The sequence below is a fragment of the Melanerpes formicivorus genome, unplaced genomic scaffold (assembly GCF_026170545.1).
Source record: "Melanerpes formicivorus ecotype bairdi unplaced genomic scaffold, bMelFor1.0.p_v2 SCAF_6, whole genome shotgun sequence".
Taxonomy (NCBI): Eukaryota; Metazoa; Chordata; class Aves; order Piciformes; family Picidae; genus Melanerpes; species Melanerpes formicivorus.
In genome coordinates, this window is record NW_027142358.1 from 9,210,545 (window position 1) to 9,229,094 (window position 18,550).

General features: G+C 50.6%; 1 protein-coding gene across 2 annotated transcripts in view; it reads right to left on the reverse strand.

Moving 5' to 3' along the window:
• The window catches only part of DNMBP (dynamin binding protein), a 31,237-nt gene extending 22,158 nt beyond the window's left edge, over positions 1-9,079 (reverse strand). Inside the window, exons 1-5 of one of the 2 annotated variants that reach the window (XM_068139598.1) lie at positions 8,917-9,079; positions 8,636-8,801; positions 5,471-5,649; positions 3,409-3,531; positions 936-2,870 (exon numbers count right to left, since the gene is read on the reverse strand). In XM_068139598.1, the coding sequence (XP_067995699.1) occupies positions 936-2,870; positions 3,409-3,531; positions 5,471-5,615 (2,203 nt within the window). In that variant the 5' untranslated portion in view covers positions 5,616-5,649; positions 8,636-8,801; positions 8,917-9,079. Of the gene's footprint in view, positions 1-935; positions 2,871-3,408; positions 3,532-5,470; positions 5,650-8,635; positions 8,802-8,916 lie in introns of those variants that run through there. The other variant, XM_068139597.1, reaches the window with a different exon arrangement.
• Positions 9,080-18,550: the final 9,471 nt, after the last annotated feature.

Sequence of the window (18,550 nt, forward strand, 5' to 3'; positions counted from 1 at the left end):
CTGCACATTGTGGGTTTTGGTTAACAGAACTGCAGTGTCAGAGCTCCCAGGAGAAGCTAGGGAAGAGACTGTGGGAGATACATGTGGTCCTGTCTTTCCAGTTTGTCTACTGTAATATCAAGTGTAACATAATTAACAGTACTGACCTTTTAATGGCATCTTTGGGTTTTGGAGCCCAAATGTGCTGATATGGACAGGGCAAATTTCTCATTACTGAGTAATTTTTCTGGGCTCCAAAGACTGAAGCAATCTTTTTGGCTACAGACATGCTGCAATGTAAAGCTCTTTGTAGCTCTTACTGACAATGCAGCATCATTCTCCTGTCCTGAAATTCTGGACTCCATGGACGGCAGAAGCACAGGGGCAGGCTTTGCTTCTTTCTCACTAACCCTCCCCACTACCAGGTCAGGTTCAGCACCATTCGGTACATCCCCTGTGATTTGAGTGACAAGTCCTCAAAGGTCTATATCACTATCTGATAAGAAACTGCAGGAAACACAATGCCCTATCACACTGAAGGCAGTCTTATCACAGACATCAACTCACACCTCAAATGCAGAACTACCAGCAAAGCCACTTTAAGCTGCTGCTCTGCAGTTAAGAAGGAATGGACCTTGGAAGTTAAACCTGCAGCAGCTGTGTTTTCACTTGTGACTAAAGACACACTGGGAATGGATCAGATGAGGGCTCTGGATGATGCTGGAAGAAGAGACAGGAGAGTTGGAAGGAAAATGGGGTGGAGAAGGCCAGTGCTGAGGGATACCCAGAGAATGACACTTGCTCTCCAAAACAAATCATGATGCAACAACACTTACAGAACAACCAAAATCGGGAATTAAAGAAGGACACAAAAGACTGGCTCCAACAGTGCCTGTATGCAGCAGGGGCCAGCTGTCCCCCTAAAGCACTCCCATCTCATCCCACTGCAGACTCACCTCTCAGTTCCTGCAGCTCCACACTGAGGCTCTCGATGTTTGAGTCACAGAAATCAAGGTTTTCCAGGGTCTCTGCTCTCACCAGCTCATCCTGCTGCTCCTCCAGCATCAGGCTTAGCTCAGCGCGGGTCTTGCTGTAAGCCTCCAGGTCTCGCTCCACCTCTCCAATCCTTGTCAGCAGGATGGAACAGGGGGAAGTTGATCCTGCCTGCGTCAAGTCCTCATGTCCCTCCTCCACCCGCTGCTCCTGGGTGCTGGGCTGAAGCTGGGCAGGGGCCACGTTTTTCCGCTGGTTGCTTGGTGGAGGCCGGGGCGCAGGCCGGGAGGGCTTGACTGAGAAGGACAGAGACCTACCTTTGGGCACCTGGCCACCCAGCATGTGCAAAGGGGTTGTCACAAGGCTGTTGGGCCGAGGAGGGGGTGGCCTCAGGGCCTTCCTCCTTTCTGGCTGCCTGGTGTGGGGCGTACACTCAGGAGACCCACGGACAATGTCCTTCTCAGAGCTGTAGTCCAGGATGGAGAAGTGGCGGGAGATCTTGTCCTGCTCAGCGCCTGTACTTGACAAACTCTTCTCAAACTGTGCCAGCTGCTCTGTCAGTTTGGAGTCAAGGTCTGTGTAGCCATCCCCCTGTGGTGTGTGTGGGCAACATTCCCCCCAGCTCCCAGACCACGTATCCAGGCCAACCTGGGCACCTCCCAGGCTGGAGGAACAAGGTTTGAACTTCTCCTGTTGACTGTCCACCCAGCTGTCAAGGTCCTGGGTGCTGCTCTGGCTATCCTGGGGCTTGGATGCTGCCCAACTGTTAGGAGAAGAAATTGCCTGGTTCCTGCAAGGATCTGGGGGGGAGTGGGGAGCCTGTGGGGGAGCAGTGGGACCATCTCCATCATGCTCATGAGTTTCTGAGTTTTCTAGGGAGGCTGGAATAGTCCCACCAAGCTTTAATTCACCTGCTTGGTCAGGTCTGTTGCCCTGCTGGATAGGCAGCTGAGCTGAGTGGAAAAGACCATTGACTGTCTCTGTGTGGTCAGAGGGGAGGGAGTCCTCTGTGCCTTTGGGATGTGGCCCTTGGTGGCTTGTGCTGGGACAGGTCTGATGATGTCTCAAGTCAGTGTCAAGAGAACACTCTGACCTCCCTGCCTTGTGAGACGATATGGTGTCAGGCTCAGGGTCTCCAGCTGAGCCATCCTCCATTTCCTTGCTGTCTTTCCCTATAAAAGGAGGAGCTTTGGAGCAGGTGCTTTTCAGGTCCTGATGGATGGTCACTCCATGGTTGCTTCCACCTTGGGGATCCCCAGCACCTGTGTTTTCCCTGCAAGCGTCAGATGCTTCCAGCCTCACAAATCTGTGTGGAAAGATGCCACGTTTCCCTCTCAGCTCCCCCTCCAGCCAGCCATCCTCCAGAATGCCTACGATCCGAATTCTGTCACCCACATCAAAATCCAGTTCACTGGACTCCAGGGCTTGGAACTGATAAAGAGCAACACCGTAAGTGCTCCCTGGCTCCTCCCCCTCCTTGGAGGGCATCTTCACTGTCCCATTGGTGTCCCAAGTCCCTGTGGGCTCTGGATCCATTGAGGTTTCTGATGCTTGCAGAGGAGTAAGCAATTCCACAAAACCCTCTGGAAAGATGCCCCTGCGGCCTCTGAGCTCACCTTTGAACCAGCCAGGCTCCGGGACACCAACAATGTTGATCACATCCCCTTCCCTGAAGTCCAGTTCCTCTTCCAGCTGAGCAGATAGGTCCATAAGGGCCCTGGCTTGGCCCAGTGAGTAGGCAGGTACCTCCATGAGAGCACTCTGGGATAGCTGATGGCTCCGAACTGAAAGGCACAGCTCCCGCACACATGATGAAGGGAAAAAGCCCTTGGAACCCCAGCTGCTTCGGCCCTGGAGCCAGCTGGAGGCCAGGGACCCCCCCAGGATCACCAGGTCTCCTGCAGGAAATGACACATCAGCTCAAAACTGCCCTTGTGATTGCTTCCCCTCTCTTATTCCTGTCTCCCCGTGTCCTCGCTGGCTGTGGATAAGGTCTCGCACTCTGCACAGAGCACAGAGTGTGCTCAGGATGCAGAAGAGAACAGAATAGGGGTAAGGCATCAAGCACTGGCAGCTTCTTGCACACATAGTTGTGGCTGCAAAGCCACAAAGGTGCAGCAAAGCTCTGATTTCTTCCCCAGGTGCAAGTCTAAGATATGGTGGCTGGAAAGCCGTTGAAAGGCAGCTGTAAGTTTACTACGATCAGGTGACTCAAATTTTTGGAGTTTGGAGTCATGATAGGTCATGAGAAACTGGTATTGAGGTGGCAAAAGCCCAAAGGTCTATGGTGGATTTGACATGACCCATGTCACTGGATACTGGGAAATTCCCTGTTTCTCCTGCTAGTCTAGGCATGATGCTGTGACTAGGCTCATGCTTCTGGAGTAAACAGTGAGGGCTATGGGATGCAAAGCAGAGGAAGGGAATGAAGGTTACCTCTCTGCAATGACAAGCTCCCTGGTTCTTGAGATGTGAAATCACTGGTACAAACAAACAGTTTTTCTCCCTGCTTCAAAGGGGGAATGTCCACAGATTCCACAAAGCTGCTAGGAAACTGTCCTAAAAAGAGAAGCAGTTGTGAGTAATGGGTCTTTCCTGCAGTCCATCCCCACTCCCTCCACCCTCCCTCCAGATTTCAGGATCTATTAACCTCTTTTCAAAGGAAAATAGTATCATAGTATCATTCAGGGTTGGAAGGGACCACAAGGATCATCTAGTTCCAACCCCCCTGCCATGGGCAGGGACAGCTCACACTAGATCAGGCTGGCCAGAGCCTCATCCAGCCTGGGCTTAAACACCTCCAGGGACGGGGCCTTGACCACCTCCCTGGACAACCCACTCCAGGGTTTCACCACTCTCATGGTGAAGAACCTCCTCCTCACATCCAGCTTCCAGCTTCCTTCAATAGCACAGTGGAGTGAGTTTGGGAGTCAGGAATTCCTAAGGTTTTAAATGCTTAAGAACTAACAGAGAACAAAAAGCTTTGTACCCTCCAGGCAACCAGCAGGCTGTGTTCATTACTGGGTCTATGTCACCATCATGGAGTTTCTGAGGAGACACATTAGGTTTTCTCTACTTTCATTGCTTGCTTCCCAACTCAGAGCCATTATGAGGACTCAGAGATCCCCTAGTGCTGGATCATGATACCAGTGTCTTGTGACTGGGCACATCCACCTGGTGCTCCTCAGTTTGTAAGGCTTGACCACTGTGTGGCCTCAGTATAGAAGTCAGGCTGCCACTCTGGAGATGGCCACGTGCTTTTTCAATTCCCTACAACTTAAGCTTAGAAAACTGGGCAGAAAACTACAGCAGTTGTTCCAGGGGAGAGAAATGTGAATGATTTTGAGTTACAAGTCATTAAAAATCATTCAGTTTGACTTCAGTGTGTTTCTTTATCTTTGAGCTATGACACACATCTGTTTATTACTCCTTAATAGCTTCATCTTTTGAGAACAAGCACATCAGTTAGGCTGAGAGACAAAACTCTGGTGAAGTAGATGGTGATTTCTGTGGAAGTAATCTGTGCTCAGTGACTTTAGCAGCAACAGCAGGATGAGGCATGTGCTCATTTGATGTGCTCATTTATCACCTACATGAAGCATGGGAAAGAAGTCTTTCCACCTTTGCTCCTGTCCATCTTTATTTTAGCCAGAAGACAGCCTGTAGTTGCTAGCAGAGTCCAGGCTGCTGCTGCATTAGCAGCCTCATCTCCACAGCCAGGAATGAAATTCCAGTCCCACCCCCACGCTGAAGACAGAGTCAGGCTTATGCTTTGAAGTGGCCTGGTTTTCATCTCCCTGAGAGCTCACACATCGTCTTAGTACTAAGATGAGAAAGGGCTGCTTCAACAGGGACTATGAGACTCTAAGTGTTTCACTAAGAGAATTTTGCTGCTTCAGGAGTTTCTCAAATCCCTTCAAAAGTTTAAGCAACTTGCACACTACTTCAGACACCCAGATACTGCTGGCAACTTGGGCAGGAAAATACTTTAAAGAGGAGGGGAGGAAGTGGGGCTGAGTCAGAGGGCTTGGAGGAACACATGGATTCTGTTGCTGCATCTCCCACTGATTTGACCCGACAAGGTCATTTGGTGGTGGATGTATTTCCACTCTCAGTGCGTCTGTTTCCTCTCTCCCTTTCCACTGCCACAGCAGGTCAGTGCATAAGCTAGCCAGGAAATGGGCTGTCCCACTACAGAGGATGGAACATCTAGTATTGTGAGGCTCTCGTCAAATCAAGAGCTGACACTCCACTAATCTCTCTCAAGAAACAAATGAGCTGTCTGAATAGCTGACACAAAGCTGGCAAGACACCAGTGGCAGAGAACCTGCACTCTCAGTTCCAAGCAAAGTTCCTTGAAAAGGTTATTAAAATCTATCTGATCCTGCACAGTGCTGTTCAAGGGGAGATGTGCTCCTCTAGAGGGTGGATGGTTAGCTGCCTCATTTACAGATACCTGCTTGTCTGCAGGCATGTCCAGCTCTTTACCAGATCTTACCTGTGACACCTTCCTTCTTGCCAAAGAGCCAGAATTCATCCACTACAGCCAGCACCTCAATGACATCTCCCACGAAGAGGGGCAGCTCCTCAGAGACGCTGGGACAGAAATCAAAGACCGCTCGTACCACGGAGCCTATCTCCATTGTGTGGGGTTTGAAGGCAGAGCAGTACCTAAGGCTGAGACACAGCAGGAACTCGGTTAGCAGCCAGAAACACTTGAAATTATCACATAAACTCTTCCTGAGCGCAAGAGGCAAAAACAGTGCAAGAAGGTCCTGTCCTGAGCTCCCTGAAACCCCCTGCAACGTGAACCATGCCACAAGAGCCTCTATGTTCTAATCTACCTTGTCCAGCCCCTCTGGCTACATCTGTGGGAAAACATTTCTGTTGCAACAAGGAGAGAAGCAGCAAGAAAACTGGAAGTGAATTCCTGTCAGGAAGGAAGCAGGAGGAGGGGAGGAAGCTCAGCAATTGCCTGATGGGCAGGGCAGGGCCCTGAGCTCTCCAGGGCTTGCAGAGTCCCACCGCCTGTGCTCTGGTGCGACAGGCACAGGCATCCACTGCTCAGGGCCACAGGAATTGCATGCTGGAGCAGCATCACACTTCTGCCCAGATAGAGAAATAACAGAAAATAATCATGAAAGGAAAAGATTTGGATCTCCACTCAATGTGGGAAGCCCCATTCCCATTGCATAGATCATTTCCAAGGCCCCCATATCATATGGTCAGTGATGCATACTATGCTTTATAAGCAGCAAAGAATGTTAGATACTTGAGAAGAATTGTTTTATTTGTAGCCTTTTTAAAAAGACAAGGCTGGTATTGTTTGAGTCACTGTGGAAATGACCAGAGGTGAACTAAACTGCCAGTCCCTTATTAGCAGTAGGAAAGACAACACATCACCAATGCATAGGCTTTCTTTAATTCCCATAAATATTCCCTTTGTTCTTATCAAAGTTAATACCCATGCTGAGTGCTTGCTAACGACAGCAATTTCCAAAGGTTTCCTCTGTCTTAAAACCTACTTTCCAATCATCATTTTACTATTATATTCTGTGACAGAAGAGCTTATAAAGGAGTGTAACATACCAGCTCATTTGGCCCTACATCTCTGGTAACAGGCACTGTATGAAACATGAACTTTCTTATCTGTGCTACATTGTCTTTTGCTTGAAATATAGCTAATTAGTGTCATCTGTTAGAGATGAGACAGTTCAGTATCATTTCTTGTTTCACACTGCCTTCAAGTTGCTTATGACTGCATGAAACTAGTGAGAGTGGATTTTTGAATACAGCTTTTGTAAGATTATCAATACAGTGCCTTCACTGCAACATTCAGCTGAGGACAAGGGCATCAATACTAACACTTAATAGATTCATTATCACATTCATTGTAGATGAAAACACCTTTAGATGTAGATCAGCAATATCAGATCACATACAGAGGACAGATTCTCAGTTTGTAGCTTAAATAATTAATTACTTGTGCTTTGTTAAGTGTACACCATGCTAAAGAGTCACTTTCCAAGATAACTTCTTCTCCATTTTATAAAGCTGTTTTACATCAAGTACTCACGAGTTGGCTCCCAAGACAGACACAATAATCATACAAGTAAATCTGTTTGTAAATTGTGTCATAGTGCAATTGACTAAAAAATTGGTCCTGCTATATTTGATTAGCATAGTAAACTGCAGCTGCCTCCTTCCTTTTAAGTTGGATGGACTACTTTTGGGAGGACAGTACTGCATGTGAATTTGTTTGAAAGATGACGACATGCATTACATGAGCAACCTGCTCCAGTGGAAGGTGTCCCTGCCCATGGTAAGGAGGTTCGAACTAGAGGATCTTTAGGGTCCCTTCCAGCCCAAACTATTCTATGATGCTGTGAAAGTCCATTCAGGCAAGCTCACTCCACTATCCTCTTCCCAACAGCAAATTCGTCCCATCCTCAGATGGGCTGACCCACACCTGGGCATCCTCAGATGGGGCTGGAAATACCCCTTCTGCCTTCTAGGTGGAGGCTCAGCCACCCCACTGGAAGGCCTCATCATGGCTCCTGGCAGAAGCCAGGCTGAGATGAGGTTGCAAACCCTGTCCAAGGTTGTGGGAGCCAATTCCCCCTGGCATGGAACTCATTAAGGGCTATGTCCTGGATTTTCCCTTCCTCTGGAAGCAGCTGCTATCATCTGTGTCATCTTTACTTTATACTACACAGCCTCATCATCAAGGCAATACATCACACCAAAGCAGTAGCAGTTCTGTAGTTTCAGCTGCCCCTTCCCCTCTTCCCAGATCCCTCAGGGGAGGAAGAACTGAAATGTGCATCTCCCCTCAGCCTCCTTAGCTGGACAACTCCAGCTCTGGCAGTTGTTCCTCCTAGGACACATGCTCCAGGCCCTCCACAAGCCTCTTTGACCTTCTCTGAACATGGTCCAGCACTTCCCTGTCCTTACAGTGAGAGGCCGAGAGCTGAACACAATCCTTGGGGTGTGGCCACACCCGTGCAAGTACAGGGGGATGATCACTGCCCTCATCCTGCTGGCTACAGTGTTTCTCACATGAGCCAGGATGCCTTGGCTTTCTGGGCCACCTGGGCACACTGTTGACTCTAGTTCAGTTGACTATCAACCAGTATCCCCAGGACCCCCTCCAAGTTGCAGCTTTCCAACCACACATCCCCAAGCCTGTCAACACCTGTATCTCAGACCAGTAAGCGCTTCCCTTCACTTTCCTGTCCCACTGCCATTTCAGGCAGAGCACAGCATTGCCAACATCTCTCCAAGGTGCTTTCATAGCCCTGCCCTCTGCAATTCTGGGACATCAGCATCCTCCCCACCACCCCCTCCAGCACAATCTGCTTTTCTCCCACTTCACAAGTCCTTTCTCTGGTTGGCTGGACATAATAAGCCTGCAATGGGACACAACAAGCCTGCAATGGGACACAACCTCTGTCCCTCCAAAAGCGCCTCTACATGCACAGTTAGCAGTCACCCTCCAAGTGCTGCCCAGCCAATGACACCTGCCCCATACTCAGCACGGCTTGTCAAACAGTCCCAGCTAGCTAACAGCAGAGAGCACAGTGACAATGCACACACCGTCACCCACAGGGAACACAGGGGCCCATGGGCTCCCCATTTCTCCATACAGCCACACACAGCCCACCTGAGCACTGGAGTGTCACGAAGTGGGGAAGCTGTCACAGGGAGGAGAAAAACATCCCTGCTGATGAGGTGCAGCCAACTTCCAGCGAGAGAGCCAGTGGGGATTCCAGCCAGGGAAAGGCTTTCTGCTGACGGGACTGCTCTGTTTATCCAGTCCAGCTCACCTCCTGGGAACAAAGAAGGTTTGTACTCGGAACAGCTTCCTCAGCACGTCCCTCCCAACCCCCAGCCGTGCCCCTGCTGCAGCCAGCATGCTGCGCCCTGGCCCCCGGCCACCCTCACCTCTGCCGTCCAGTTCGTCACTCCTATTGCTCTCCACTGCTTTCCCTTTAGCACGTGGGCTCTTTGGGGCACAGGCTGTCCCTTTGTCACCAGCGCTGTGCTGGCTGTAGCAACAAAGAGCCCAATATCCAGCAGCCGACAGCACTTTGCCACAAAAAAGAGATGAATGGGCTGGAGTGAATCAGGCGCACAAAGAGCTGCAGTTCAGGATAGCAGGAACCTACTGAGGCAGAAAGAGCAACAGTATTAAAAACATGACTGTGTGGAGCAAGGAAAAAGATGGAAGAGTCATCAATTAGCTTGTAAATAATAAAGACAAGGAAGGAGCCTTGCACTATTTGAGGTGGGGTGGCAGGGACATGCTGCTGTATGCTCTGACAGGAATAGTGCAGCAACAGTGACAGGCACAGCCATAACAGCCCCTTGCAACTGGGGCTGCTTTCCACCACACAGACAGGCTGCCAACTAAGCTCAGGGTCCCAGGAGCTTTGCCATACTCTGAACAGGCAAATTCCACTGCCACACCAGACAAAGGGATAAAAAATAGCGTAGGAGGCATAATTGCTGCCTCAGAGTAGATTCTTCAGGAGCACTTGATGGTGGAGTAAAAATTCTTGCCTTTCTTCCATCAAACGTGGAACGTAAGAGTGGGCTGAAGAATGCAAGGATTACAGCATGTATACTGCAGACCCAAATCCTGTTTGTGCTAGAATCACTGGTGCTGAGGTACTCCCACTGCCTGGAGCTCATGTCCTGCCCCTGGAAACAGCAGTATCACTTCCTTAACTCACCTGCAGCTCTGGGGACCCACTCATTAACATGTACAAGATTTTCCAATGAGACAGAAGATCAAGAGGGGCAAGTGGAATTGCACTTGTCCTACCATGCATATCTTAATTGGAATGGTAATAAAACGTGGGCACCAACATATTCCACATGAAATGCATTCCCTGAGATCCAGTCTGTGATGTAAAAAACCATGAACTAATTTCTGAAACAGCCAAAAAGAAGAAGCTCCAAAAGCTCCTGTTCCCTCAATAGTACTGAGCAGAACAGGATCACCACTAGTATGCCCCTGCATTCAAAAGCAATGAATCAGTCTTGCAGGGTTAGTTTGCTCCGTAACATCAACTGAACATCAAACACGTTTTCCAGGACCATGGCCTTGTCTTACTCCATGGAGTGCTGTTTACCAACATTGTCTCCAAACCCACACCTAGAGAAGGAAGCCTCCCAGCATATTCCAGACTGGAAACTTACTGAGTCCAACTCTTCAGGCTTGACGGTGAACCCCAGCTTCTTCTCAATCCACCCTAGATCTACTGAAAACACATTCAGCAACAGCTTGTGCAGAGGTTCCAGCAGAAAGAGCAGACTGCAGGGAGAGCTGGGCTCCGCCTGTGATCCTCAGTGAGTCACAGCTCTTGACTGCTGGCCAAGCACCATCCCCTCTCACCTCAAGGATGGGTGATCCCTGCCCACTGCAGGGAGGGAGGGTGGACTCCTCCACAAGTGAGCAAACACTGGGATTTCACACTGGTGGAGGTCACAACTGTGAATTGCAGGCCTCCTGCCCCCGCCCAGCAGCAGACCCACATCCAAAGAGAGCCTCACTGTGCAAGTATGAAGCTGCAGTGCAGCAGGGAACTCGCCCTGCTGAGAACACGCTGTCTCTGTCTGGTTGCCTGATCCTTCACAAACTAGGTAACGTGTTCCTGGCGCCTGCCTCTAGACTGTCCAGTGCCAAGCTCTGGGCCTGACACAACAGCATTGTGTAGCTAGGCAGAGAGAGGATTCCCAGGACATTAATCACTCCCCCTAGCCTGCCTCCATGCATGCTCAGTGCACATTAACACTACCTCCATGGAAGACTGCCTATCCCACTTTGCCATTAGCTCTGGAGCATGTCTAGTCCAGTGTGGGCTGATGAAATGAGGGACCTGAATGAATTGACAGCTACTAACTCTGTTACAATACTGTTTTGAGACCTTCAGCACAGACTGGATCAAGTAAAGAGAAGGCACTTTACACACTGACTCTGGCAACTTCTTGTATCTTCCTATTCTTTTTGCAGCTAAAATTGGGCAGGGTAAGAAGTCTCAAATAATGGACTCACCAGCACCACAGATAATGGTCAGGCCACTGCTTAGATAGAAGCAAAACTACTGAAGATACCATGATAGAAATGCCCTTTTTGATGGTAAGGGAGAGCAAATGAAACTAATGAGTTTCTGTGCCTTGGGAGTTCTGTCTTCCCTGGATTTGCTGAAAGATGCTGAAGTAAGGGTTCAAGCATATGCAGTGTGGGTTTCCACAGACACACTTGGTTTGCACAAGAGGAACATGTGGATTCTTGTGCAGCATATGATTCAATTTCCGTGAAAACCATAGAGCCTGCCTGAACAGTAGACCAGGAAGGAGTCAGGTTCCCAGAAATGTACAAAAGTCAAGGCTGGTGTAGAATTATTAAAGAAATTAATACTTAAATTATCAAACAAATTCTGGCAGTGTTCTCTTTTGAAAATTGACACATGCCATGCATTTCATCTAGGTCTTGTCATGCTTTCTTCCACTCATTACAGCTCAATGTACATGCCAAAGCATTCCTACCCTTCTCCTCTGTACCTTCCCATGGTTTCCAGAGCCACACAATTCTCCTTCCCTCGTCCTTACTCCACTGCATCTACACAGCCTACAGTCCGCATCCACATTCAAGGGCAGGATGTTGCCTTCACACTAGCAGGTCAGCCTTCAGAGCTGCCACCACCTGCAGTCACTCCCCCTGCTCAGAGCTTAACACTGTGCACTGTTGTTGTAACCTCCTGGAGGTCCAGCACATTCCTGGGTGTGATAAACAATACCTTGTTAAGCCAGGCTGCCCAGCCTGGCTGGTGACAGCACCAGTGCAGGGACTGCAGCTCTGGCAAACTGCAGAGCTGACCCTATGAACCCTGATAAAACAGCCAACGCAGTAAGCAATGAATGGTGCAGAGGAGAGAAGCCTTCTCCTACCCAGGAAATGCTGATCACTGCAGCTTCTTGTTAGGACTTGCTGCTTCTCTCAGCAGATCCCAAACAGCCTCCCCCCACTGAGCTTCACACAGTGGGAAACATGAGATCTCCTCTTCTGCACTCCACCTCCTAACCCCATATGGCTTCCAGGAGTAAGAGGAATCTTTAAAAAGAAATAGCTTCTTTTGCTTTGACTGTGACCTGATATACCAAGCATTAGTGAAATGAACACATTTAGGTTGGACCATAAAGCCCTCCAGAACTAGGGCCATCAAAGACAAGGGCTGTTTAAGCACTGTGGCCTTCCACTACATATGACTGTTCAGGGTATCCACCACAGGTCCTCTGCAACATACCACATAAGCAATTCAAAGTACTACTTTGTGTCTGGGCCATGGCACTAACAATGCTCTAACCTGCTGCATTGCAGGACATGGCTGGGGCAGCCTGGTGGCATTTGTGTGGGGTAAGCACAGCTTGGGGGCGAAGGACGAAGAGCTTATGCTGGGCCAGATGGCAAGCAAATGAAAGTAATCTGGAAACTAGAGAACCTCATCAATTTTTAATGCAAAGCAGAACACCTTGCCACAATATGTGAGCATGAAGACAGTGATGGATAGTTAATCTCTGTCACTGGGGACCCAAACACCAAAAGCCAGAATACCAGCTTTGGAGACAAGAGTTTTGCAAATTCTGTATGAAGTAGCTATGAGCACTTTACAGACCCTGTTACCAAACCTTGTCTTGTTACACCCCAAGGCACAGAGTTGTCTCTTGTTCAGGCAGGCTAAAACAATACAACTTAGAATAAGCAACAGGCAAAACCTCAACAGCAGCACTGCTTCTGCTGTGTGGTACCTGTGGCTGGGCGACTATTCAGTATACAATTATAAAATTAGTCATTACACCTTTAGTGCATATACAAAACAGGTTGAACTGGGGCTACAGGGTCAGGTCTTAACAGTGGAGCACTTGCCTTTGGACCCTGAACGGTATTTTTCAAGATAACCTTTGGACAGAAGCCTATTATAATGATTTGGATGCTGAGCAGGGAGTACAGAAATCTGGAAACTATTTGACTTTGATTTGGAAGTTCTGCTCTTTGCCTGCCCTCACTCTTATTCTATGTTGCCCCTAGGGGTACTTCCCAACAGAAAGGTTCTTAAGACAAAGTAACAGCCTGTTACTCAGAAGTGGGGTTGAGCAACCTTTAGAATATGATTAGAAAAATATTTTTGCTGGAGGTCAAGGGGAAATTATCAGTTAAGGTCCTAAGGTAAGCACAACTCAGGGTGACCCACCCAAGCTCACATCACAAAGTCCATCTGAACAGTCACCTGATGCAGGGATATCTCAACTCCACGCAGAACCCCAAACCATCACACTGACAGGAATCAGGTATCATCAGCTAGCAAAGCTGGTGCTCTGCAAGGCTCCAAGTGTTATTCCTTTCCTTTCCTCTCCTCTCCTCTCCTGCTCAGTTCCCCTCATCCCATTTCAAAGATTACATTTCTCTAAAATTATTTTATGTTCATACTTGTTTGAAATGTCTCTGCTAATTGTAAATGGAGCAGCTGGAGAGAAAATGGAAACTTTTGGCCCTGGCAGAGCAGAGGACTTCAAGAACAGAACAGCAGAAGCCAGCTCAGAAATGTAGGCATTATCAGCATTATGGGAGACCTTGCAAAAAGGCAGGATGCATTTAGACACAAAGATTTAGACACACTTGCAGTCAGAGGAGTGAGTCAAGATGAGGGGGATGATGGTGACGTCTCACAGTACAGTACAGAGGCTGTATTTGGCAAAGCATCTGCAAAACTACAAATTCTGTCTCTACAAACTCTTTCATGCCTTTTGTGGAGGAAAAGATAGAACTGCAGTCGAAGCCATGGAGAGAAAGGCAAGGGAATAGAGAAACTTTACTGAAGAAATGGCATGACAAACCAGCTTTTGACAGCTAAAGGCTTCCTCGACACTATGGGAAGGACAGGAGTGAGGGGGGTACTTCAAATATCAGGAACAGCAGCAAGAGATGTTTGAATTCAGAGGCCAAATTGTGTCAAGGCACTGCTCGGGGTCAGCAAAGAGGTCAGCACAGGAGCAGCAGCAACCTTGATGAAGGTGTTGATGGTCAGCCAAGCCTCCATCCCCTTGACAAGGCCACTGGAGGAGACACCTCCTGTTCATCTCTGTTAAAAGTACAAGGTGATGGTGTCAGGGTGGCAGTGATGCAGAGGGATTTGGAACAGGAACACTTGTTAAGTTTCTCTTCTTAGGCTGGTGCAAACAGAGTAGATGCTCTCAGAAGAACATCAGGGGAGGCACAGTGCTACAGCCTGGAGCTTCTGCATTCTATGTACAGTCACCTGTGTCACCCTTCACAACTGCTACTGCTTTAGGGTCATGGTGTCAGACCACTCCAGGCCCCAACTGCCTGCACAGTTTCTACAGGGCCTATAACAAGCTGTCCAGGTAAACCCAACTAGCACCAGCTGCATGCCCCCGTGGTGGTGCCCATCCAGGTTACCACAGGCCGCATAGACACGGTGCAAGAGCACATAATCCCAATGGATGCAATGTGGGGAGTAGACAGATGGCTCTTGCTGTACCCTGCAGCTGCTCCACACTGCCAAGGTGCCCGAAGCGCTCCCAGGGTAGCACGGGTGCTGAGGGTCAGTGTCAGCGGGGTGCAGAGAGCACCCAGCGGGATGCGCTGGGCTGAAGGGACACTGACTGCCACAGCCCGGCTGCTGGCACAAGCATGCCGCATCCACCCGAGCTTGCAGCACCCCCGAGCTAGCAGCATCCCAGCCAGGGGCACCCGCCAACCCCGGGCTGGCCAGCGCGGCCCAGGGCAGCCCCCCGGGACCTCAGCGAAGGCGCGGGGAAGAGGGTACCGGTACGGGGTGCGAAGGCAAAGGCAGGAGGCGCCGGGCGGGGTGGGAGGCGGCGGGCTGAGGCGGGAGCCGCGGCGGGGGCGGGCGGCCAGGGCCCGGTGGAGGCGCAGGCCAGGCGGCCGCGGGGGCGCGCAGGGCTGGGGGAAAGCGGGCGAGCGGGCGGTCGATGGGGCAGCGGCCGGCTAGGCCGGGCGGCGGCAGGCAGGGAGCGCCTGGCCCCCCTGCCCGCTCCTGCGGGTCCCTACCTTCTCCCGGCCCGCTCCGGGCGCCGCGGCCGCTCCGGCCGTGCGGGTCCCGCTCCCGCCTCCGCCCCCCGCGGCCGCCCAGCCCCTCCTGGGCCCCGGTCGGCCCGGCCCCCAGCGCCCTCCCGGGCTCGCCGGGCCCCGCCCGGCCCTGCCGCCCGCCCTCCCGCCCTGCCGTCTCCGCCCGACATGGCCTGGCGGGCCTGGAGTGGTGCCTCTGGGCCAGCAGGACGGACCGAAGCTGATCGACGGGTCCTGGCCCGCAGACGGGGGACGCCGGGCCCCCCGGGTGACATGGGGTCATCCCCTTTTGCAGCACCGCTCGGCCCCGCACTGCGAGGCAGTACCCACGGCGGTCCACGGGTACACCCCGACATGGGACACGCTGCTCAGCGTGCTGTGCCAGGCGCGGGAACATGGGACGGCGCCCCCCGTAGCCTGCAGCGGCATGCACCCGTGCTAGAGCACCCAGGCGCCCGACCGCGGAGCAGGGCAGGCGGCTCCCTGTGCAAACCCTCGTTGATTTCTTCCCTAGAAAGCCCTGCTGCCTCGCAGATATGAGCAGCGCTGGGGCTCCTCTTCCCCTGTGCTGCCTTCTCCTGGGAGTCTCTCACTGCCTCACGGACTTCAGCTTTGGCAGCAGCTGATGAGTGGGTCTACACTGTCCATCTGGTGCAGTCCCAGTTTTGCTGCTGGGAGCTGGCTCGGCTGCTTAGATACACCATAAGATCGTGCCAGAGCATCATGATCGTGAAAAACAAATAGCTTCCCACCAGAAAAACATGACAGGGAGGGCCAGTTCGTGCATCATAGAGGGTTGGATACACTAAAACCAGCAGGTCCTGGTTCTCCTAGCAGGCCAAAAAAAGCCTCCATGCCCCAAGAGATGCCATTCTCCAGCAACATGTTGTAAAGCCCCCAGAGCAGTTATCACTGTTTGGCACTTGTTTGTGCATTTAGCTATACTTCTCCATAGCAACCGTCCAGATCCCAGCTTGGCACAGCACCAGCCAGCAGCGGGGTTTGCAGAGCGTGTGGCATGCATTGCTGTCAGTCGTATTTGTGTGTGCACAGGCTGGATGCTGTCTTGTCATCTGCTCTCCTGAGGCAGGGACCCACACTGCTGACATGGCACAATGCCACTGAAGTTGCACAGAGAGCTGGGTGCTCTCTGCCCCATAGGTATAGATGCTTTTTTACAGTTTGCTGAAGCTGAAGAATGGGCACCAGCCCCTGCCACAGGGCTCTGGATATTGTCCCCTGACAAAATTGCTGCTTTTTTTTTTTTTGCCTGCCGAGAGAGATTTGGAGCTTTATTCAGCATCCCAATCCCTCCTGCAGTGTTTCAGGTCACTGCCATGATGAACTTCCTCTGCTGACATACCCAGCAAAGTTGCCTCACTCAAGTTCAGCTATTTGTATTTTCCCTTTTTTTCCTGCCTCCTCCATGTCAAACAGAAAGCATCATGCATCACTTGCACAAGAGTCCCATCTGCCCTCCCCACTGGGGTTTCTGCTTGTCCCAAGATCCTCACAGTTTTGCTTGGAAGAGTTTTTTGTTCATTGTTCTGGACCTAGCTTTACTTTGTTCATGTTTCTCCAGCATCTGCATACAGTTCTGGTCCCCTCATCTTGGAAGATTTGGAGGCAAGCAGCAAGAATTCTCAGAGGTATGGGAACAGACTGTACAGTGAACAAACATGTAGGCCTAGACTCTTCAGCTTGGAAGAAGGTCATAGGGTGGAGAAAGGCCTACAAAATAATGAGTGTCCCAGAGAGGATGCCCCTTGATGCAGCCCAGAAGCATAGCCAGCAGGTTGAGAGGGGTGATTCTCCCCCTCTACTCCACTCTGGTGAGACCCCACCTGCAGTACTGTGTCCAGTTCTGGAGCCTCTATTACAGGAAAGATATAGACATGCTGGAACATGTCCAAAGAAAGGCCACAAGGATGGTCAGGGGGTTGGAGCACCTCTCCTATGGAAATGGACTGAGAGAGTTGGGGCTATTCAGTCTGGAGAGGAGAAGGCTCTGAGGAGGCCTTATTGTGGCCTTCCAGTATCTCAAGGAGGCCTAGAAGAAAGCTGGTGAGGTACTTTTTAGGATGTTGGGTAGTGATAAGACTAGGGGGAATGGAGCAAAACTAGAAGTGGGTAGATTCAGATTGGATGTTAGGAAGAAGTTCTTCACCATGAGGGTGATGAGACACTGGAAAAGGTTCCCAGGGAGGTGGTAGAAGCCCCATCCCTGGAGGTTTTTAAGGCCAGGCTGGATGTGGCGCTGAGCAACCTGATCTAGTGTGAGGTGTCCCTGCCCATGGCAGGGGGGTTGGAACTAGGTGATCCTTGAGGTCCCTTCCAACCCTGACAATTCTGATTCTGTGAGTGACTATTTGCTGTATCTTCTGATACAAACCTGTCATCTGCTTTTGCCTTGACTGGAGCCTCAAAAGAATGTGAAAGCACTGTGCTGTTATGTTCAAAGGTTCAGTACCATTTTTGGCCCATGCTTCTTGCAACACTGAGGGCTAAGTTCATGGCAAGCCTTTGAGAGGCGTGCTTAGGAGTGCTGCCTCGGAAACATTTTGTAACCATATCCTCACGTGGTGACCTCATCCATGGCCAAGTGGAGCTTTACCAAACTGTTCAACACAAAAATATTCAGAGCTGGAAGGAGAATCAGCTGGACAAATCCCAGCCCAAAAAAGAGAGAGTCCTCCATAAGTTTGTTTCTCATAGGGTCCCTTTTGAAGAGAAAAAGCTCAAGGCTGAGATTCTAATTTTGCTGCTGCACTGCCAAACCCGCAGCAGCCTGTGAGGGTGAGTGACGTTGTCTCCTGGACGGCTGTCCCTCTCTAAAGAAGAAATCCCCCTCCTCTGACTCTACTCTGGGAAGTATGGGGAATTGAAATGGTCCTACATTTTCTGGGACCACAAGAGGGCAACATGAGAGCAGACTGCATTCAGCAGGCTCAGCAAGGTGCTGTGACAAAGCTCGGGTGCAGGTGGCATGGGTAGCTCTGTGCAGGATGAGCATCACCCTATCCAGGGACCACCCAGCCGAATGGGCCAATTGAAGGCTGCTCCCAGAAGCCCTTTCCTTGCTCCCAGTTTCACAGGCATCCTCAGAGCTGAAAAGTTAGATCAGCCAGATAAGCTAGTGCCATGGTTGGAAGCAGCAATATCTTCCGGCACAAGAACTTGGATACATGGTGACAAAAGACCCTTCTGCACATTCGATGGAGCTAGACTGTGAGACAAAGGGTGGCCTCCCTCATCCTGCCTGCAAGTCCACCAGGAAATCTTTTGGGTGCAGGTGCACTGACATGTAGCTTCAAAAAGGGTAGTCCTGAATCTGGAGTGAATGTTGCTGGGCTTGGCCAGAAGAGGTGTTAAACCACACAGGAGTTTGAACATCTCAGCCCCACCATCCTTTTTCCTAAAACTAACACAACTTCCTTCTGCCACTGAAAGATAAAACATTAA